The sequence below is a fragment of the Piliocolobus tephrosceles genome, chromosome 6 (genome assembly GCF_002776525.5).
Source record: "Piliocolobus tephrosceles isolate RC106 chromosome 6, ASM277652v3, whole genome shotgun sequence".
In the NCBI taxonomy this organism is placed as follows: Eukaryota; Metazoa; Chordata; class Mammalia; order Primates; family Cercopithecidae; genus Piliocolobus; species Piliocolobus tephrosceles.
The window spans coordinates 52,766,801-52,790,226 of record NC_045439.1 but is presented as its reverse complement, the minus strand read 5'-3'; the positions used below and the strand labels follow the sequence as shown (position 1 = coordinate 52,790,226).

The 23,426-nt window shown below is 44.7% G+C and overlaps 1 protein-coding gene across 2 annotated transcripts in view; it reads left to right on the top strand.

Moving 5' to 3' along the window:
* The first annotated feature begins 9,194 nt into the window (after positions 1-9,194).
* The window catches only part of SAMD4A (sterile alpha motif domain containing 4A), a 226,924-nt gene continuing 212,692 nt past the window's right edge, over positions 9,195-23,426 (top strand). The window contains exons 1-2 of one of the 2 annotated variants that reach the window (XM_023231010.2): positions 9,195-9,388; positions 10,563-11,180. In XM_023231010.2, coding sequence (XP_023086778.1) covers positions 10,985-11,180 — 196 coding nt within the window. In that variant the 5' untranslated portion in view covers positions 9,195-9,388; positions 10,563-10,984. Of the gene's footprint in view, positions 9,389-10,205; positions 10,422-10,562; positions 11,181-23,426 lie in introns of those variants that run through there. The other variant, XM_031935761.1, reaches the window with a different exon arrangement.

Below are 23,426 nucleotides of genomic sequence, written 5' to 3'. Positions count from 1 at the left end.
AATCGCTTGGAAAGAAAGGGATGTCTGGGTGTTTTCCCAGAAATCTCCAAAGGGACACATTTACCTTAGCAAATTCGCCAGGGCCGTCCTTTGTGCAGGAAAAAAAAAAAAAAAAGGATCAGGCCAATTAGGCCATCTTTCAGGAGCTGACGTACATTCAGCAAGATTGTGAGACTGTTGCATGCATCTGACATAAAAGAGAATTAATTTACAGTGGGAACTCTACTACTGAGGGCACCCAAATCCTGCACACTCCTGCCAGCACATTTTCTTCCTGTAGCTACTCCATATGGGATGACATCTTCTAATCAGGCTTTTGGGATTGGAGTATGGGGACTAGGATGCCTTAAAGATGGGCCCAATGTGGTGGCTGGCGCCTGTAATCCCTGGGCGACAAAGCGAGACTCCATCTCAAAAAAAAAAAAAAAAAAAAGATGAGCCTGAGTGGCACCGAGATGGCTGGGATGCTGTCTTTCATCTAGAGAGGGCTTATGCGGACACTGCATGGGCATCCCCTTTTCACTCCATCTGTTTGTAGCTGCCCCTATTGCTTCTCTGGGCCATTCTTTCAGATGGCTTTGCATAACTGTGCTCTGATGTTTCCCAAGTTGTCTGATGTCAAGAATCACCAGAGTCTCTTGATAAAAATACAGACTTCCATGCCCACTCCCAGAAGATTCTGTTTAGAAAGATTTTGTGAGGTCTGCAAATATGGGTGACTTCCATGAGCAGCCCAGGTGATTCTTATCAAGTGTGTTTAGGAAACTACATTCAGTTTTCATTTATTAACTTCATTTATTTTATTTTTTGAGACAGAGTTTGGCTCTGTCGCTCAGGCTGGAGTGCGATGGCGCAATCTTGGCTCACTGCCACCTCTGCCCCACGGGTTCACGAGATCCTCCCACCTAAGCCTCCCAAGTAGCTGGGATTACAGGCGTGTGCCACCATGCCCGGCTAATTTTTGCATTTTCATAGAGACAAGGTTTTGCTACATTGGCCAGGCTGGTCTTCGACTCCTGGCCTCAAGTGATCCACCCACTTTGGCCTCCCAAGGGGTTGGGATTACAGGCATGAACCACCACACTCGGCCTGCATTCAGTTTTTAAACAATGTTTTCTAAACCTGCTGAATCATACAGTTGCCTAGAGCATTTGCTGCATATGCAGATGCTCAGCCCCAGCCCAAGTGAATAAAAATTACCAAGCCAGGGGCCTGGGAATCTGTATGTTTAGTGAATGCTCGAGGTGCATCTTGTAACAAGGAGGTTCGGTAAACACTGTAATTGAGACTCACCTGGAACCTTTAGAAAAACCCATTCACTGTAACTGCAGAGGAACTCAGGGATCTGCTTTTATTCATTTGTTTGTTTTGAGTCAGAGTCTCACTCTGTCACCCAGGCTGGAGTGCAGTGGCATGCTCAGGGCTCCCTGCAGCCTTGACTTCCCACGCTCAAGCCATTCTTCTGCCTCAGCCCCCAAAGTGGCTGGGACTACAGTCATGCACCACCATGCCCAGCTAATTTTTTTTTTTTTTTTATTTTAATAAAGACAAGAGCTCACTGTTGCCCAGGCTGGTCTGGAACTCTTGAGCTCAGGCAATCCTCCCTCCTCCACCTCCCAAAGTGTTGGGATTGCAGGTGTGAGCCACCATGCCCAGCAGGGATCTGCATTTTTAATAAGAGCCCAGGTAATTGTGATGCTCAAGGTTTGTGAATCCCTTTGAGAAACACTGCATTAAACTCTGATGTTGCTACAATTCATGTCTTTGTTCTTAATGGCAAAGCATTGACAGTGACAGTATTTACGAAGAATTTGCACATCTCCTGTGTTTGCAAATGTTCACAACCCTCCATGTCTGTGTTTTAAAACTTTCTACTTAACTCTGTTTTTTAACTTTCTATTAAGAAAAATCTCAAACACACAGAAAATTAAAAATAATAGCTCAGGCCAGGTGTGGTGGCTCACGCCTGTAATCCCAGCACTTTGGGAGGCTGAGGGAGGAGGATCATTGGAAGTCAGGAGTTCGAGACCAGCCTGGCCAACATGGTGAAATCCCATCTCTACTAAAAATACAAAAATTAGCCAGACCTGGTGACAGGCACCTGTAATCCCAGCTACTTGGGAGGCTGAGGCAGGAGAATCACTTGAACCCAGGAGGTGGAAGTTGCAGTGAGCCGACATCGCACCATTGCACCCCAGCCTGGGTGATAGAGTGAGTCTCAAAATTAACCAAACCAAAACAAAAAAATAATAATAGTTCAATGTAGACCTATTATATTCACCACCTGATGCAACATTTGCCACATTTATCTATGGGTTTATGTATGTGGTTTTTGCTGAATTATTTCTAAGTTGCAAACATCTTGACCACTTACCCAGACACCTCAGCATGAACATCTTTTTGAAAATGAAATGAAAAGGTACTCTGCTTCATAACCACAATACCATGGTCACACCTAACAAAACTAACAATAATTCCCTAATATCAGCTAATTTCCAGCTTATGTTCAGTATTTCCTCAGTTGTCCCCCAAATGTCTTTTATAGCTATTTTTTCAAACCTCAATGCAATGAAGGGTCATACATTGCTTACGACTGTGGTGTGTCCTATGTCTCTTTTAATCTGGAGCAGTCCTGCCATTTTTTTCCAGGCCAGTTATCTTGGAGAATGTCTTTCTTTCTGGATTTCTCTGATTGTTTCCTTATGGGGTTGCATTACACTTAAAAACAAACAAAAAACATAATGTTGTGTGTGTGTGTGTGTGTGTGTGTCCTCCTCCCATTCCATACAAATATATGTGTGTGTGTGTGTATATATATAACATATATACAAAGTTTAACCTATATACACACATATATATGTGTGTGTATGTGTATATATGTGTATGTATATATAACATATATACAAAGTTTAACATATATACACACATATATGTGTGTATGTGTATATGTGTGTATATATAACATACATACACACACATATATGTATGTGTATATATGTGTGTGTATATATATAACATATACAAAGTTTAACATATACACACATATGTGTGTATGTGTGTATATATGTGTGTGTATATGTGTATATATGTGTGTATATGTGTGTGTATGTGTATATGTGTGTATATATGTGTGTATATATGTGTGCATATATGTGTGCGTATATATATGTATGTGTATATATGTGTGTGTATATGTGTATGTGTATATATGTGTATGTGTGTATGTGTATATATGTGTGTATGTGTATATGTGTGTGTGTATATGTGTGTGTATGTGTATATATGTGTATGTGTATATATGTGTGTGTATATGTGTGTATGTGTGTGTGTGTATATATGTGTGTGTATATATGTGTGTATATATGTGTTTGTGTATGTGTATATATGTGTATGTGTATATATGTGTGTGTATATGTGTGTATGTGTGTGTGTGTATATATGTGTGTGTATATATGTGTGTATATATGTGTTTGTGTATATATATGTGTATGTGTGTGTATATATGTATGTGTATATATATGTGTGTGTATGTGTATATATATGTGTGTATGTGTATATATAGAGAGAGAGAGACAGGTTTGCTCCTTCCCACCCGACATGCCCCCTTTTTTCCTCTCAATCACAGCTAATAATATTTATTGAATACTTGCTACATGTCTGGTACTGTTTTAAGAAATCAAGTAGGCCGGGCGCGGTGGCTCAAGCCTGTAATCCCAGCACTTTGGGAGGCCGAGACGGGCGGATCACGAGGTCAGGAGATCGAGACCATCCTGGCTAACAAGGTGAAACCCCGTCTCTACTAAAAGCTACAAAAAACTACCCGGGCGACGTGGTGGCGCCTGTAGTCCCAGCTACCCGGGAGGCTGAGGCAGGAGAATGGCGTGAACCCGGGAGGCGGAGCTTGCAGTGAGCTGAGATCCGGCCACAGCACTCCAGCCTGGGTGACAGAGCGAGACTTCGTCTCAGAAAAAAAAAAGAAAGAAAGAAATCAAGTGTATTATTTATTTACTCCTCATAATAACAACGAGTAAGTTAGTTTCCAGTAACACTAAACCAGAGTGGGAGTGGCGTGAGAAAGGTCACAGGGCTGGTAAATCACAGGGCACTAGGCTTGAAGACTCAGGACTCTTGCTCTAGAGCCAGCTTTCTTAAACCACAAAAATAGAATTATACTAAAGACACTTTTAAAACTTATCTTTCTAGGCCAATATGTGGGAACTTGAATCATTCCTTTTTATCTCTAATAATTTATTATAAACATTTTCAAACATACAGAAAATCTGGAAGAATTAAATGGTGAACACCTATATCCTCACCACCAATATGCTACAATTAGAATTTTGTTGTATTTGTTTTTTTATCACATTATCACGTTAATTTATCTATTTCTCTATAATATCAGTCTCTTATATTTTGATGCATTTTACTCAAGTATAACTTTTTTGTTGTTGTTGACACAGAATCTTGCTCTGTCACCTAGGCTGGAGTGCAGTGGTGCAATCTCCCAATCTCTGCTCACTGCAACCTCTGCCTCCCGGGTTCAAGCGATTCTCCTGCCTCAGCCTCCTGAGTAGCTGGGATTACAGGTGCTCGCCACCACACCTGGCTAATTTTTGTATTTTTAGTAGAGACGGGGTTTCACCATGTTGACCAGGCTGGTCTCGAACTCCTGACCTCATGATCCACCCACCTTGGCCTCCCAAAGTGCTGGGATTACAGGTGAAGTATAACTTATTTAAAAAAATAAGTGCATAAGGCTGGGTGAGGTGGCTCACGCTTATAATCTCAGCACTTTGGGAGGATCGCTTGTGCCCAGGAGTTTTGAGACCAGCCTGAGCAACATAGTGAACCCTGTCTCTAAAAATATATATATATATATATATTTTTAAAAAGTGCATAAAGTTCACAATATGGCAGTTTAATACTTTATTTGCTCATTACCCTGCAGATAGATATTCTAGCATTTTGCCATTACAAATTGCTAAAATTAACATTTTTGTATTTATACTTATATTTTAGTATACTTTATCTTACGGCAATGGTGCTTTTACTTCAGTGGGATAGAGTCCTAAAAATTGCATTCTCCGGTAATGTGAAAAAGGACACATAATAGCTTATTTAGTAGATGGGGTTACTGGAGGATCACTTTCCACTAGCGTACAGCAAAGTCTGGGAGGACCTGCATTTCCTTCCTTTGTTTTACTTATAACTGCTAGAAGAAATATGAACTTAAAATACACAAACATGCAGTCCTCAGGATGCTTTCTTGATACAAACAGTATCTAGATATCCTGGTCCCCATAGGGCGTCATAAATGTTAAAAATTTTGCCTATCTGTGTTGAAACTATTTATCCAATGAACATCAGCTCAAAAGGCAACAGATCCACAGCATCTTCCTTAATTTTCTAGCAGAATTGCTGCCTCTTCTTGTCTCTCTCAACACTGTATGTTGCCTCCCCTCAGACCCACTACACATTGTACGTTTTTGTGAAGTGTGGGTGTGTGTGCATGCACATGCCAAAAACATACTTTATGCTACCCACTGGAGGTTCAAGAGAGCATGGTTCTTCTACCTTTGTCTCTTCTAATTATCCAGCACAGTGATTTATACTCAACAAATACTTTCTGTGAATGAATCAGTGAATGAAATGTAGAAGAGACGTGCAGAAGGGCAGATAGTATCTGAATCCTGGAGTCTTTGTATGCCAGCCCAAATAGCCTGGAATGTATTCAGTGTCTATTCAGAAACCACAGAAAATGTCTGAGCTAAAGAGTGGAGAGATCAGAACTGAGGAAGGGAGACGCAGTAATGAGTCAAGGACAAGACCTAGGTAGGAAGTGATACAGGCTCAAACAATTCTTGGGAGTTATAGACCTAAATTTTATAGTACAGTTTTAGTTTCTTTTAAAGTTAAGTTTTAGACAGTAGGCCTGAACTCATGTAGTGTTTTGGTTTTAGTTTTCCTACTCATAGTAGAAAAGTTAGAAAATATAGAGAAACAAGACAACAATCCTCAGAAATCCTACCATGCAGAGAAGTTCACCATTATTTACCATTTTGGTGTAAATCTCTTCACACATTTTCCTATGGCACATATATGCATTTAAAAATGTGTAATGAATATATGAAATTTTATTTATATATTTTCTTGATGTATAATATAATCATATATGTTTGTTATATGGACTTTTGTGTTAGATAAAAAATACCAAATGTCTTAACATTTTATCTTGAGGACTTGGCACAGAACAAGTGTTCTATATATTTATCAAATGATTAAATGAATGGCAATTATTCATTGTCATTTCCCTTTATGTAGAGATTTTAATACTTTTGCTCATTTATAAAGCAAATAATTAAAGCTTACAGCTCTAATGTTTTTATATCTAATGCATTTCTTTTGTTATAGATTACTCTAGAAGAAATATAAATTTAAAATAAACATGAAATCTTTGGGGTTTCTTATTGATGCAAATAATACCCAGACATCCTCTTAAGCAGTGATTTATGAATATGTCAATGATTTATCTAGAATTAGTAATCTTTGGAACATCTGAATATTTGAATTATTTGATCAAAAGTTTTATTCACTCAGAAAACAATTTCTTCCCTTCCCAGATTCCAAGGAGGAGAAAAGCAAAATAATGTTGGGAATGTTAATTCATTTGATAATCTGATCTGTGTTTCATTCATACAGAGTATCTCTTGGTTAGTATCCCATTGTGTACTCAGTGCCTGTACTTGGTACTCAGAATACTCAGGGCACTTATTGCCTAACCCAGTGCCTGGCACAAGGTGGCACAATAAGTATTTTTCAAATGAATAAATACGAATATAGTGAACGTAGACATAGTAATATCTCTTTTAATGAAAGGATATTTTCATTCATTTTTCAAGTGATGTGAATATTTACTAAATGTTAGGCACTTATTTATCAATAATACTGGGTCCAGGTCGACATAGGAAAAATCCACACTTAATACAATAACTTATATTTAATGAATGGTATTTTTTTTTTTCCTTTAGAGTGATGACTTCACTCTGGGGAACAGCAAGGCCATATCCCTGGGTTTCATTTATACTGCCTTTCCTTTGCCCAGAGGAAAGGAATTGTTAACAAACAAACACAAGAGTACTGACATTTCAGGTCATGCTCAACTTTATATGTCTTACAGAGTGTCCTTAACAGTAAGAATTCAAAAATCAGATAAACCAATGTCTTTTCCTAGGTCAAAGGCTGTTGTAAGAACCACACTCTTCCAGTAGATGGCAGTATTTTCATTCACCAACCTAAGTGTTTTTTGGGTTTTTTTTTGTTTGTTTGTTTTCTTTTGTTTTGTTTTTAGTTTTACTATACCTTTAGTAAGTTGCAGGTGAAAACACATGTTAATGAAATTTCTGTTTCTTTCACTTTCTTTTAAAAGAAATTCACTCTTGGGAGATTCCAAAAGCCCTATAAGAACATCTGCTTTTCCTACAATTTATAGCAAGATACATACTGAAGTTGACCATATACTCTCTAATCCTTCCTATTTCCTGATATGTTATTACCAAGAATTAGCTAATTGATAGTAATCTCTTTGACAAAATCTATCAAGCCTTCCTGCCTCTACAGTAACAAAATAAAACAAAAATAAAACACTGACTCCAGGTTTCTTGTTTTCTAAATAGGGCAAAATATTCATTAAATTATGCGGATACTTTACCTGTATGGTTAATAATTAACTTTTTTAAAAATCCACATTTTTGCAGCTCGACAAGACCTTTCAAAAACCCTAACAGATGGTTAGGTGCTGTCACGTGTCTGAAACGACCTATACGCCGCAGAAACTAAATTTGAGGAGGAAGGGAAGAAAACATTGAAATTCCAGGGACATATGCTGGAGTTGGAAAACAAAAGCGTTAATTAGTGGAATAATATCTCAGATACTTTCTCTTCAAAACAGTGGATTAGCAGGAGTAGGAAAGGCTGGTCTGAAGCACACGTTTCATTGCCTTCTCAGAATTACTCCTGTATAAACAAAGCCTCAAGTTGCTGGAGGGAGCAGTGCTTCCTCTGAAATCACGGAGATAGACCAGATTTAGTCATCAAGTCCTCCTTGCGATTATTCAACCCATATCAGGAGGTACAGAGGTTTTTAGGGTTTAGGGTATTTTTAACCAAACCTTTACTTGCAAGACTATTAGGCACTTTCGCAGCCCACCCTGCACCACTCAGCCTCGGCGCCGCGCCCTCCTCGCCTCTCTCGCGGCAAGGACCTGAAGCCCCCGTGTGGCCGCTGCCCTGCGTACTCTCCAGATCCAGGTGAAGGCTGTGAGGCCTGGCGACGCCTGAGCGCCGACAGGTGGCCTCACCCCGCCTCTTTGTCGCCCAGGGCGGCGCTCGCCTACGCTCCAGGCCCGAAGCCGCAGCCCGCGCGCCAGGCACAGCTCCCCTGACCGGTCTCAGGAGCTGGGCCGCCTCCCCGGAGAAGAGTGGGACTCAGCCAGGCGCCGGGCCGGCCTCTAGGAGCCTGCGCCAGAGGAAAGGGCATCTGGCACCCGACCCGGGCCAGGCCCTTGGACTCGGGCGGCACGGAGCCCAGCGCCTGGGCACGTCCAACCCTGTGCATTGCCCCTCAGCCTCTTGAACCCGTCGCCTCCACGACCCCTGGAACCCACCCCAGCATCTGCTGCAGTGACCTCGGGTCTCACCGCCCGCGGGCCGCACAGCTCGGCCACCCCTGGGCCCCAGAAGGGCCGAGGGTCAGCCGAGCTGACGAACCACATTCCCAAGGACGAGCAGCGGGTGGCAGCACCGCCCCCGCCCGAGCGTCCTCGGGTCCCTTTCTGCCGGGGCTCCAGTGGCTTGAGTGTCCCGGCCCCTCAAGAATACGCAAGCGGCCGCGGGAAGAGGACCCGTCGTCTTCCCCGAACTTCTTCGCTCCTCTCCGAGGTTCCTTCTACCCGACCCCTCTGCGCCACCAGCTCCTCCCACTCCGCTCCCCTCCCCTTTTTCTGGTCCCCACTTAGGAATCCGTCCCCCTCCCTGCGCCGGGTCCGGGGTTCTTCCCCCCGGCTCCCCCCGCGTGCCGTCGCCGCCGCCCGGGTTCCTCTCCCCCCGCTCGGGCGCTCCCTGCCAAGCCCATGATGTAATGGTGTATGTTAATCAGTAGCATGTGGGGAGCTCCGGCTCGGGCGGCTCAGTCCTCCGCGAGCCGACACTGGAGGCAGCAGCAGCAGCGGCTGCGGCGGCCCCGACTCGAAGCGCCGCACTCTCCCCGCGCCGCCCGCCCCGACGGCATGGCCCGCGGCCCGCGCTCCGGGCGCCCCCAACCCCGCTGAGAGCCGCCGCGGTCCCGGACCCGCGCAAGGGCCCCCGTGCCGCCGGGATGAGCCGCGCCGAGGTGAGCGCTCCCTCCCTACGGCCCTCGGCGGGGGACCCGCCGGTCACTAGGGTCCCCTCCCCGGGGGCTTCCCCCTCCGCCCGAGGAGTTCTGGGAGTCGGAAGCAGCGTGTTGTTGGAAGCGAGTCGCCCCTTGAAGGCTGAGCCGCTGGGCTCTCCTCCCCGCCGGCGGCGGCCACCAGAACCGAGACGGGACTGGGGGAACCCCCGCAGCCGAACTTTCTTCTTTGCTGTCTTTGGGGGGCGTGTGCCTGCGGCGTCGATTCGTATTCCCCGCGAGGCCGCCCCGCCTGCCGAAGGGGGTAGCGCTGCGGACCCCGGCCGTCCCTGCGCGCGGCGTGTGCCCGGGGCTGTGCCACCCTCGGCCTGCGACGCGCGGGCGAGGCGCCGGGCCGGACAGACCCGCCCGTAGGCGGCGGCGGCAGGATGCCTGCCACACACGCGCGCACACACAGGCACACGCGCGCGCACACTGACCACTGTGGCCGGAGCAGGCCCTGGGAGACCTCCCGGGTGGGCTGGCGCGGCGCGGTGCGGGGGAGCCGGGGCTCTGGGTTGCGCCGCCGCCCGCTGGGCGCGGAGCTTTGGGTGGGGAGAGTTTATTTTTGTCTCGAGCTGCTGCCGCGGCTGCTCACGGCCTAAATCCAGAGGGGCGCCTGGCGGTGGAGATGCTGGCTGTTGCTGTAGATGGAGCTGCAGCCACTCGGCTGCTTCTCTGGGAGGAGGAGGAGGAGTAAGAGGAGGAGGAAGGAACTCGGGCTGCCGCTGCCTCCGCCTCTGCTTTGCATTAGCTCCCACCCCCACCCCCGCGCCCCTTCGCAGCCGCATTGCAAGTTTTCTGCGCGGGGAAGATCTGTTGCTGGTGCTGGCGTTCGCAGGCACGGCGCCCGAGGCCACCCGGGGCGGGGCGGGGCGTGAGGGGAGCACCAGCCGCTGGCAGCGGCAGCAACAGGAAGCCGCGGGGTCTCCTCCGGCACCTGGGAAGCAGGCTTTTCGCTATTCCCCAGCCGGGAATAGCCCATCTCCCGCATCGGGTGCGGAGGGGGCAGCCGGATTTCGGGGAACCCAACCTTCCGCGGGACGCCCCCACCCCCGGCCCCCTCTGATGCCCTCGTCCCCCAGGGCGCGCTCCTCCGCTGGCCAAGGTCTCACTGCAGCTCTTTTTCTCCTTCCAGTGGTGATCGCCGCTCGGGAAAGCGGGCGTGAAGGGTCCGAGCTGCCGCCCAGTGGGGAGGAGACCCCAGGACGCCGGAAATCACCATCCCGAAGCTGCAAGAAGGGGGAAGAAAGCATTCTCCATTCAGTTGTGTGCCTTGTGGGGGATTTTTTAAAAAGTCGTTATTTTTTTTAAAGAAACATTTCCGTGCTACTGTCTGTCATCGTCTCTGGGGAAATCAGCCAGAACCACCGAAACGTAACTGAAACCAGACGAGAGAGGCAGGAGCCCAGGCAGTACCTGCAACGTCCGGGCACCAGAGCCACCTTGGAACGGGAACGCGTCTCCGGCCGCGGGGCTGCGGCTCCGCCAAACTTTGGGGCGGGCGGGGCGGTCTGGGGCGCCCAGGGGGCTCTGTAGACCGAGGGCGGCCCCCTAACCATGATGTTTCGCGACCAGGTCGGGGTGCTGGCGGGCTGGTTTAAGGGCTGGAATGAGTGCGAGCAGACTGTTGCGCTGCTGTCGCTGCTCAAGCGCGTGAGCCAGACCCAGGCCCGCTTCCTCCAGCTCTGCCTGGAGCACTCGCTGGCCGACTGCGCCGAGCTGCACGTCCTCGAACGCGAGGCCAACAGCCCCGGTAAGTGCGCGGCCGCCACCGTCCCGCCCGCCCCTCGCTTCCCTGCCTCGGGCCAGGCGGGGGCCCGCCCCCGCCAGCCGCTCCGCCAGGACCCGAACCGCGCGGCCCCCGAGGCCCTCGCAATCCGCTCCCTCCTTTACCCCCCACTCCCCGCCCACTTACCTCCGCCGGCCGCTTTGGGGTTTTGCCCACTGTGAACTCCATCAGCCCCTTCCATGTGGTAGATACGGTAGCATGAATGATTGATTTTTCTCTCATGCAGTTTCCTGGGAAATAAGTAAGTCAGGTCACGTAGAGTCTGGATTTTCTGGGTGTGTGTGTTTTTTCCTTCCTCCTCCTTCTTTTGGGCAACGTGGCTCGCTGGATTTCAGCAACACATGATAGATGCCCGAGACTGCCCTTCAGAAGCCAAGCTTGGATAAGGCTGTGTGAGGAGTACATGAAAATCCAATTTTATTATTCGGTTTTCCCCACGGATATTCTGGTTTTAGAGCTTCGTCTTCAGAATAATATGCAGGTGACGCTACAGACTAGTAAAATGACATTTGCAGTATGTGTATTACGGGGTTAAGCTCACCTCTCGTGACATTATCCATATTGATACAGATCTTGTAGAAAGGGTCTTGGAGAAAGGACAGGCATGAAGTGGGTTCCTTAATGCTTCTCGTCAGGAAACTTTACTGAATAGAACAGAATCGTTTCATATTACCCTGCTAGTATTTACAGACACCTCAACTAGTATGGAAAGTGAATATAGTCGAAAGGTCCAGCAGTTTCCTATTTGCTAGTGTGGGTGGTGACAGACTGAAATTATATCCTGGAGGGTAGGAGGAGGCTGGGGGATGGGGGAAAAGTCTGATGGTTGTGATTTTGGATAGGGGAAATTCTTTAGTTCATGCGGCTGCAGGAGTGTGAACAGAGCCCCCAGTGTTTATACAGAGAAAAGAATGCAGGGTCCTCTTCCAGCTGTTCCACGTTGAAGCTGCGAGCCTGCAAAGCTCAGCAGAGGTCTGGGCTGCCATTTGATGACAAGGTCCAGTCCAGGGCAGTGGGGCCTGGGAGACACTACAGTGAGTGTGCCTTCAGAGCAGCAAGAAGCGAGCCGGCCTACTCATTCCTCCTCCCTAGTATGGTGTGCACGATGGTGAAAACACTAGAATGGGATGCTTCCATATATAGAATCATAGGGTGGAAGTGACCGCTGGAAATCTTCACAGTTCTTTTCCTGACCAGACAGGACTGCACCCGAAAGATCTTGCATCGCCAAGTATGGAGGGCCGCACTGAGGGAGATTGCATTGAGCGGGAGCCTCCCAGCTCACACCCGGACTCACTGGGGTGGCGATGACAGGGCCCCCTTTGGTTGAGCTCCACGTTTATAAATAGCTGGAGGGCCAGCCTCCTTCACTGGGGTGTGGAAGCATAACTAGGGTAATTGATGATCTACCCTCTTTGCTTGTGTTCTTAATCTCAGCGGAAAGCCTGGTTTACCTGCTCGGTTTTACTTTCTCAGGTTTGAGAAACAGGGTTATATAAACTTTTGCATTTTATAGATTGCAGAGGATTTACATAGAGCCATTTAGGTTGAATGCTTGATTTCAGTGCTGGTAGGGACTGTTCAAACTCATCTTTAGCTTATTCAAATGTTGGAGCAGCACTTTTTCCCTTTGAGTAATGGGGATGACTTTTCCCAATATAGCAGCCACCAGGTTAGTAAGTAAAACAGTTAAATGTTAAAATGAGATGGCCTAATTGAAAAAATCTCATAATTAAAAACATTGAACTGTGAGTTTTTTAAAGTCATTTGGTAATTTTTTTCCTTAGGAAATGTTTGGCCATACTTATTTGTATAAGATACCCACCTGTTCATGCTGCTAAATGATGTAGATATACAAAATATAGAACCATTATGTAAGATAGGAACTATTCTCCAGTTTCTGCATTAATCCTTCAACCTAGACATTTCGCCTGCACAGAAATCTTTGCACTTGTTTTGTTGTGTGGCCAGGACAGAAATTTCTTAGGTCGTGTGATGATTTGGTTTACATTTGGAGTGTGGGGATCATAAAGAGCATCAGGAGTCGTCATAGCATACCTGAGTCTGCAGTGTGGCTCTCTGCATATCCAGAAACTAGCCAAGAACCAGGAAGGGGGCAAAAAGTCCACTCGCAACCAGAGTAGATAGTATGAAAGTCCAAGAGAATATTTCAGGCTCTCAGAATGTACTTACTTTTATTCTAGACACAATCCTAACATTTAAAAAATTTGACAAATAATCCATAGTGTATTGGGGGTAACACTTTTAGAATGGGGTGAAGGGCTGCTGTAATCGGTAGTAAAAGGTGATCCCTGACAGCCTGACAACTAGGAAAGAGACAGAAAAACTGTAACTTTAGACAAGAATTGGAGCAGAAACTTTGAAGGCTTGGGAATATTAGAGTAGGAACCCTCAATTGACCTTGCAGGCACCACTCTATAATAACATAAACCAATAATTGCTATTTACTGTTGTTAACAGTGAACTATGGAAAGAATACATTTTTAGACACACTCTTTAAGAAGAGAAGGAAATGTTCAATATACTTTGGAAATATTTACACCCAGAATAATTAACCTCTGAGCTATTTTCATGTGTAAGGCTCTTACCAATTCAGAAAACTAGGCTGTGCAGAATGACTCATTCATTGGATGGCTGAGATTTCCTGTACCGAAGTCATCTTGTATCACTTTATTTTGTAATCATCAATTAAAAAACCCTCACATTTCATCTAGTGTTTAGAGATTTTAAAACTTGGTGAATGGGAACCAAATTCACATCTGGGACTCGATCTCAGTATACTAAAGAAAAAAATAAATAATGAGAAATCCTGCACATTAAACATGATTCATTTGAGATCCACGGGATGTAATTTGGTGCTTTCATTCTCTTAAATTTACTGAGAATCTAGTGATTCACTGGTTCATCCTTTGCCTCAGGTTCATGGTCATTGGAGATTCTGAGAAAATAATTGAATTGATCCCTATGGATTTATTTGTGGGTGTATTTTTCTTTTAACAGATACAGTCATGATCAGCTGTCTCGTACAGTCTTGTTTCCAGAATCCTTATAACCTTAGATAAGTCTCTTCAGCTACTGCCCCAATTGAACATTGAGACTTCTGGCCAGTCTCAATTCTGGGACTAGCAGGTCATTTGATACCTACAAGTGGCAAAAATGCAACCCACTGACTTTACCTGAAGTTTCCAAAAGAAAAATAGGTTTTGTGGCATTACTTATTTATGGCTTTTGTCACTTAGACTTGAAATATATTTTTCATAGAGATTTATAAGTTAATCCACAAAAACATAATCCACAAAATTTACATGATTTGTATATGTTTGTGGTAAGTAAATGGCAATAAATTCCTATACTTATAGTTAAATATAAGAGAAAAGAGTATCCAAAATCGTGATGTTTGAGACAAAAAAAAAAAAAAAATAGTGGAGATGGAAGACTACCTCTCAGAATGTACTTACTCTTATTCTAGACACAATTCTAACTTAAAAAAAAATGTAATTAGAGTATATTGGGTGTAACACATTTAGAATGGGATGGGGGCTGTCAATCTCACCCCATATTTGTGTAAACTTGCTGTCATTAGAGGGTAGGTATGTTGGTTCCATGATTTTTATGGTTTTGGTTTCCGTAAGTACAAGTATGCCATCCTCTACCCTGCGTTACTTTTTCTTTTTTGAGAGGTAATCTCACTCTGTCGCCCAGGCTGGAGCGCAGTGGCACTATCTCGGCTCCCTGCAAGCTGCAAGCTCTGCCTCCCGGGTTCACGCCATTCTCCTGCCTCATCCTCCCGAGTAGGTGGGACTACAGGCGCCCGCCACCACGCCCGGCTAACTTTTGTATTTTTAGTAGAGATGGGGTTTCACACCGTGTTAGCCAGGATGGTCTTGATCTCCTGACCTCGTAATCCGCCCGCCTCGGCCTCCCAAAGTGCTGGGATTACAGGCGTGAGCCACCACACCTGGCCCCTGCCTTACTTTTTAAGGTTACAAATGGAATATAAAGAAAACAGCAGAAGAGGTTTTCCTGATGATATGGATAATATCTTGTTTTTAGTTTTTTCATTCATGTATTCATTCAACAAACATTTCCTGACTGCCTGCTATTTTCCTGAACCAGTGTTATACAATGGAAATACAAAGGTAACTTACTCTAGTCCAGTGCCTAGTACATGATAGATATTCTCAGTGTGGGGTAAATGACTAATATAAAATCATAGGTGCTGAAGCATAGATATGGGGATAAAAAGTACGAGGAGAGGCATACCGGGAGCATTGTGAACCTAGTTGCTTATTGCCTGGGGAGTCAGGGAAGACCTCCCTGAGGAAGAGATACGTTTCAGCTGAGTCCTGAGAGGTGAATAGAAGATGGTTCGATATGTTAATATAAAAAGGATTGTAAAGAGGGGGCAAGAAGGTATCTCCCATGGAGAATACAGTGTTATCCCCTTTAATGTATGGGTCTACATGCATGATCCTCTGAGAGGCATGAGTGGAAGAGCCAGTTTAGTTCAGACAGTTTCCATTTTGGCCACATGGTGGCATTATCTTCTGAGGGCAGCTTGGTTGCTGTCCGCATTGGTATATGCGGGAGAAGGAAGGATGGAAATAGAGAAAAAAGTAATCTCCAGGTGGCCACTTACTTATAGCCATAGGAGGGCATAAGTTGTAGCAGATTTTTAGAGTATAGATTTTTAAATCAGCCTGGGCTAGTTAAATAATTTCTAAGCCTCAGTTTTCTTATCTGAGAAATGGTGATTATAAAACCTTGTTATTGTCTGGAAGTTACTTGTTAATGATCCAGCAAGGATCTATTCTATCCCTCAGGTGTAAATTTGCCTTTAGTTACTATAGAATTGATATAAATAATATTATTCTAAATGATCAAAAATCTTTTCATTTAAAGGATTATGAAGAAGAGATTGAGGATGACTTGGAACCCTAAAAAGATATGAGTCTACTGGGACCCACCTTCTATGTTTTAGCTTTGTTTTTTCACTGTCTCTCCTAAAAATATGCAGCCCTGACCCAGTTTTCCCAAATAACTTATCAACACTTTTTTCTTCAGTTGGTGAATGTGAAAAGAAGAAATCGTTTTGCTGAATGAAATATATAGGAGCTTTATATATGAAGCACTTTTCACTTAGGGTTTTGTAATTTTCTTTGGGTCGGTCTGGGATGACCCTGCAGTTTACTGCTGATTGTAAGTTGTAGCAGGTCATACATATTTGTACCCTTTGTTGTGAATAATTTGGGTTTGGTTGTATCACCTGCATGCTCACGGCCCTCAACAATTGAGTATACATTATAAACAGTCCCCGTCAAAGCAAGTAAAAGGCAGACAAACTTCACAGCAAATTGGCTTGTTTTTGTTTAAGTAAACAAATGACACAAGATGACGGTTGAAGGGGCTGAGAAGTAACTGAAAACTTCCCAGACTGTCATACAGAAGTCTAATTCTAAAGAGAATTGACAACACCAGAGAAGAGGGAAAATATTGCTTCTCCTTGACCCGAGGAGAAATTTGGGGTTTTCATCTGTGGGTGAAGTGCCTTGTGTAACTCATTTGCTAGGAAAGGTATGATGCTCTTAGAAATCTTTTCTTTTCCTTTTTAAAATATACAGTCACTACTTTGAGATTTTAATGTGTTTCTTCCTTTTCATCTCTCCTGATCATTCCTTCCAAGGCCTCACTGAGCTCATCCAATTCACATAGATTAAGATGCAGAATCAGACATCTCTTCTGAGCTATTTTTGCTTCCATTGAAGCTGCCTGAGGCAGGATTTTCCCAAAGAAAGCAGAACCGTTAGAACAGAGGCCGAGAGTCCAGGATTGGGCCTTGCTCTACAGCCTGCATCCCAAGAGTCAGCTTGGAATTCAGAGGACCTGTCTGCTTTTATGTAGGAACGTGGGACTCCCTGGAACCCGGAAGCTCATTCTAGGGTTTTGTTCCCATTCCACTTACCAACATTTTAAAATAGCTTTCTTGTCTTAGTTTACTAGGAAAAAACAATCAAATGATTCAGTGGTTTCTTTTACACAGTAGATAATACAGTGCTATTATAATGGTACCTGACAAAGTGTAGCTGGTAAGAAAGTGGGACTGAGTTCCTCAGCGCATATACATTTACCAAATACCCCGGCAGAGAGCCCAGGGCCCTGTCAAAAGCTGAAATACACATTACTCCTCTCAAGTAGCTTACACTCCAGTTGCAGAGCTGAAAAAAACATAGGAAAATATGTAATAATTCAATCATACACAGTTGCTAAGTGCTGTGGTTCTGATTAGAGAACAAAACTGAAATTGAGTGAAAGGAGAGAACAGGGTGGATTGGGCAGTCGAAGAAGCTGAATGGAAGAAGTAAACTTGACTGTGTCACGTGAAGTAAGTGCTTTTAGGGCTCAGAAGATTCTTGCTGTTGTAGTACCTCAAATGCCAGTTTCATCAAGGAAACCACACATGCAGGGGACTCTGTGCATGTGCCATGGAAGGGGCAGGCTTCCTGGGCCTTTGAAGGATGAGTGTCAATAGGGTAGAGAGAGGGGAGCATGAGGGATATTCACCATCATGAGTGATTGCTTGGTGAGTGGAGAATCAGTCCCAACACTCTATGATTTCCAGCATATTTAAAGAGAGGGAAATGGAACATCTGGTCACCTAGTATTTTCATCCCACTTAAGTATGCATAACATTATAAGACTTAGTAATAGTTCTCTTGGCTTCTCTTAGTGGGATATTTTTGTAGGATGCTTTGACTATAACTAGTGTAGAGCAATAACATCTCAAACAGTTACAGGAAAAGCTAAAGAGTCGTAGACTAGTTCTCAAAATTTACTTGCATGCATATCACTTTGGGATCTTGTACTGAAAACTCTGATTGAGGAGGCTTGGGGAGGTGGGGCTGAACACCTGGGGTTGTAATAGGCTCCCGGGTAATGTTGATGCTGCATATCTGCAGACCATGCTTTGAGTGTGGACTGTTAGAAATGGAAGGTAATTTAGAGGTAATTTGGTGCAGTAGCTTTCAAGTTTTATGGCTATGTGTCAGAAGATTTTTGTTTGCAAATGAGAACTTAGATGAAGGCTTATGGGAAGTGGATGTCCCCCCAATCCCCTACTTCCCAAACCTAACTGTCCTAGGAGAGCAGTTTGGAAATCTGACCAAGGGCAGTGGTTTTTCCCAGGCTCTGAGACAAGACATTGGTTGACAAGGGCTATTGCTGGAAGATCTGGGATCAGAATCTGACTCTCCTCAGTCCAGTGCTCTTTCTCCTGTCTCAGCCCCTATCAAATGGCAGTAATCTATTAGAGCCCTTGCTGAGGGCTGGGTTTTAAACTGGCCCAGGTGGTTTTCTATAGTAAGGTGGGGACCACTTCTCTTTTGTCCACTGCACTTGCTGCTATGAGGAAGGTCATTTTCTGAGTCTCTCTATAGTTTTCTGTTGACTTCACATGCAGAGCAAAGCAAATCTTTCTTAGCTCTGGTGGCGGGACCCCTTTGGAAGACAGGGAAAGGAGAAAGACAGGATAAGGTGGACACTGTGGTCAGTCCTAACTAGTAATGTACAAAAATGCATGCTAAGTGTCTACGGGCACTTTGAGGTCACTTTGCCCTGGAAAATCCCCATGGATTGCTTTAGTCAGAGAGTATCCTAGTGGTACAGGTGTGTTTCATATGATGGAATTATTGACTTAAAAATCTTTTCAAGTTTTACTTACGCATGTAAGCACTGAAATACGCTTTTTAGTTTGGTAGTATGGTCACTCATTAAATTATTTGAGAATTTTATATACTGCTTTCAGCAATAATTCTCTCACTGGTTCTTTGAACTACCTCTCACAGCCTGCACTGAGTTTGGGTTTGAAGAAGGCTGGAGAATTTCCCTGAGCTTTCTGGATATGCTGAAATTTCCAGGCACTCTAGTAATCAGTGTCTTATGGAAAATGAGGCTTCAGGAAAGATTTCTTTCTTTCTTTTTTTTTTTTTTCCTGATGCTATGGGCTGTAAAGTTGAGCTAGAAAGAGCAGGGATGTTCATTCCAGAGACTGGATGGGAGAGATCTCTTCCCCTGCTTCCCCAGAGCACTCCCGTAAAGTGCCATCATTGGAATTTCTGAAGCAGCTTATCCTGATCTGTCATAGAATCCAAGCATCTGTGTGTGCAGCATAAATACATACACAACATTGACTTTCATTGTATACATTTCTATCTGTGTATGTGCACCAAACATGTGATTTAAACACAGTTAAAATGCATGACTAAAATGTCAATGCTGAACCAGTTTTGAAATTTTGAAGAGTGGCAAATGAATGGGAGAAACAAACCCTCTGACTTCAGAACCACTCCATGTGCCTCAAGATAAATAACCTTGTCTCCGTTTGAAAAAGGAAAAAGGAGGGAGAAACCAGGTTTTGTACATTGTAGGCATCTGAGAGGTTAATGTTGGGCCTGTGCAAGATACCAGAAGAATATTTAAAACATGATCTGTGAGTGTATGGATGAAGAAATAGGAACCAGCATGGTTTTGCTATGAGTGGGAGGATGGACCATGGAGAACTAATGCCGTTTCCTATCTGATGGGGCAGTGGGAAAGGAGGGGGGATAGCATGTGCTGAGAGACTTGTGTGTTCCAGGCAGATCACAGGGAATCCCATCTCTAAGTTTCAGCATAGCCTTTGACAAAGCCTCTTATTTCCTGATGAATTAATGAAGAAATAGCAGTAGGTGAGAATCTACTTGTGTGGCTTTAGAGTGGTTTCAGTGACTGTTACAGGCCTGTCTCTAGCCACTGTTTGCCTGAAGGGAGATCTCTGGTGATGTACATTGAAGCTCACATGTTGGACATTATCACTAGTGTTGATGGAGTGTGACTTCGCCTGGGGTCCCCAAGAAGGCAGAGCCTGAGGCAAGGGCTGGTGTGCAGGTGGCTTATTTTGGGCCCTGATCCCAGGCAACAGGAGAAGGGGCAAGAAAGAGAGACACAGGAAGGAGGAAGAGTCAACACAAGCCTGCATTACCACGCTGGTCACTGCTGTGAGCAGCGGGGGCTTAATCCCACAGGGATCCTCTGAGGATCCACACAGAATGTACCTGGGAAGTAGGCATTTATCCATTATTCCCCTCTTCCCTTGGCCAAGAGTTGTCCCGGAGGTACTGAGTCCCTGTACTTTCAGGTTTGTACATGTTTCTGCAGGTGTCTCAAAGATGCCCCAAGGCAGAATGCTAGAAAGACATGGTACAGCCAAGGTAGGGTGCTGTCAGGTTATACCTGTGTGAAACTGGAGGCCACAGCAAGGGCTGCAGTGTAATCCAAGCAGAGAAGGTGTTTGTCAAATCTATGGATGAACCTAGAAGGATAGCTGATGGCTTGATGACAGAATCATGATCAAAATATTTGAATGTAACAAGATGATATATAAAGCACTAAAGTGTAGCCCCTACATTGGCATCCCCTAAACCTCAGCTAGAGAAGGCATGGTGCTTCAATAGCATGCATAAAAAGGGACTCTGGCTTTTAATGCACTTACAACTTCATATGAATAGTGTCACAATGTGGTTGCCCCCAAAACTACTAAACTCTGTAATACAATCGTTGTACTCAGAATAAGTCTGTGCTACCAGCCGCACTCCTCCTGGAGTCCAGGAGGCAGTTCTGGGTACACACTCTGAGGGAGATGGACAAATCAGGATGTGACCAGAGAAGACAGGATGGTGGGGGGCACTTGAAAGCTGGGGTGACCTGAGAAGAAGATGAGCAGAGAGCTGTCACTGCTTACTCGGAAAGCTGGCTTGGAGTTGAAGGGTTAAATTCTCTGTCCATATAGAGGGCAGTGGGTGGAAGCTGCCATTCATTTAGCTCAGAGCGGAGAAAAACTTTATGATGATTAGGGCTGCCCAAACAATGCAGTGGCCTGGGCTTCATCAGAGTTGGACGAGCCTTTAGCATTGAGCAGAATAATCCTTGCGAATAAGACTGGCTCCTGTTTATTGAGCACCTGCTCTGTGCCAATTGTTTGCATAACATGATCTCATTTATTCTTCCCAATGACCCTATGAGATGAGGTAGGAACTGCCATTATTCCATTTGTCAGGGAGGAAACAAGCACTCTGGCTTCAGAACCACCCCATGCGCCTCTCTACCGTAGGGATTTAGTGTCTATTTGCTTAGAAAAGAAGCTCTGATTTCTTGGATGACTTCCAAAGTCCCTTCTGACCTTAAGATTCTATCATTTCTATGAATCAGGAATGAAGATAGGAACACGAAACTATTGACAGCAGAGGAGAAAGAGAGAGAGAGAGACAAGATGAGTAAATGAATGAATGAGTGAATAAATAAGGGTGGTTTTTAAAGTTTTCTTGGTGGGCCCACTGGCTCATGCCTGTAATCCCAGCATTTTGCTAGGCCTAGGTGGGCAGATCACTTGAGGTCAGGATTTCAAGACCAGCTTGGCCAACGTGGCGAAACCCCATCTCTACCAAAAATACAAAAAATTAGCTGGGCGTGCTGGTGTGTGCCTGTAGTCCCAACTACTCGGGAGGCTGAGGCAGGAGAATTGCTTGAACCCAGGGGACGGAGGTTGCGGTTGAGCCAAGATCACACCACTCCTCTCTAGCCTGAGTGACAGAGTGAGACTTCATCTTAAAAAAAATAAAAATAAAAATAAAAGTCTTCTTGATTTCCAGTGTATTTCTCCCGCACTTCTTGGCCTGTTTGGACCACAGATTTGTGCCTTTTTATGAAATACACCTGTAGATTAATTTTCAGTTCTTTTATGGTAGTAGACAGTCAAAGGCTAGATCACTGTGATGAGTAGGGCTTCCACATGTAAGAAAAAGATGTCGGCCGGGCGCGGTGGCTCACGCCTGTAATCCCAGCACTTTGGGAGGCCGAGGCGGGCGGATCACGAGGTCAGGAGATTGAGACCATCTTGGCTAACATGATGAAACCCCATCTTTACTAAAAATACAAAAAAATTAGCCGGGCGAGGTGGCGGGCGCCTGTAGTCCCAGCTACTCGGGAGGCTGAGGCAGGAGAATGGCATGAATCGGAGGGCGGAGCTTGCAGTGAGCTGAGATCCGGCCACTGCATTCCAGCCTGGGGCACAGAGCAAGATTCCGAGGAAGGAAGGAAGGGAGGAAGGGAGGAAGGGAGGAAGGGAGGGAGGGAGGAAGGAAGGAAGGAAGGAAGGAAGGAAGGAAGGAAGGAAGGAAGGAAAGAAAGAAAGAAAAAGATGTAATGAAGTGAATTGAATCTTGCTTCTTTTGGGTCACGCAAAAACAGTGATAAGTGCTGAGTGTGTTAGGCACTTATTAACAAAAGTAACTCAGAATTGTGGTCTAAATCTCTGTATCTTTTTTGTTCTCTCCGTGTAGTTCTAAAAATGACCATATACTCTTCCTTGAATGGTAAGAGCGTCCATTCTTTTTTCTTAGCATGTTTTGTGTGTCGCACAGTGTGCAGACCGCAGCATACATACACAAACACTATCTCCTGTTATTGAATGGATGAATAATACAAAGAAGCAGAACGAGTGATTGTGAAAATTAAATGCAATATATTTCAATAATTAGATAATGGGCTGACCTCTCAGAGTCAAGCACACTGTAAGTACTTAATCACTGATTTCTAAGTTATATAAATCCCACAACGTAGATACTATCTCCGTTTTCCAAATGAGGAAACTTAGGTTTAGAGTGGTTGGAAATGTGCCTAATGTCACCAACATCTTTCTGATCCCAAAACCTATGTTGAATCCTTGCTGTTGCATGAATGCTGAAGATAGATTCCAGTTCTTAGGTAAATGAAAATGTTGGCAATTGAACGAAAAATATGTATTTTTAATGGTAGTTTTAATAATTCACAGTAACATCATATATGTTTCATCTTGGAAAAATTCTTTTCAGCTTGTCCATTTAAATATTCCTCTTACTTATTAGATTTTAACTCTCCATAGCTTGGTATGGCTTAGCTTTATTTTTCCACTGGCTTTAAAAAAAATTAAGTGAAAGGCATTGATGTAAACATCTCTCTTCCTTCAAGGAAGACTCATGGAATGGATACTTCTGTGGCCTCTGCATGAATGGACTGGGCTTGGGGAGGGAAACAGGCTTTGCATGCTGCAGAAAGGAAAGTCTAAGGAATGTGTTATCTAATTGCTCATGACGTCCTTGACTTTGACAAACTAGGAAT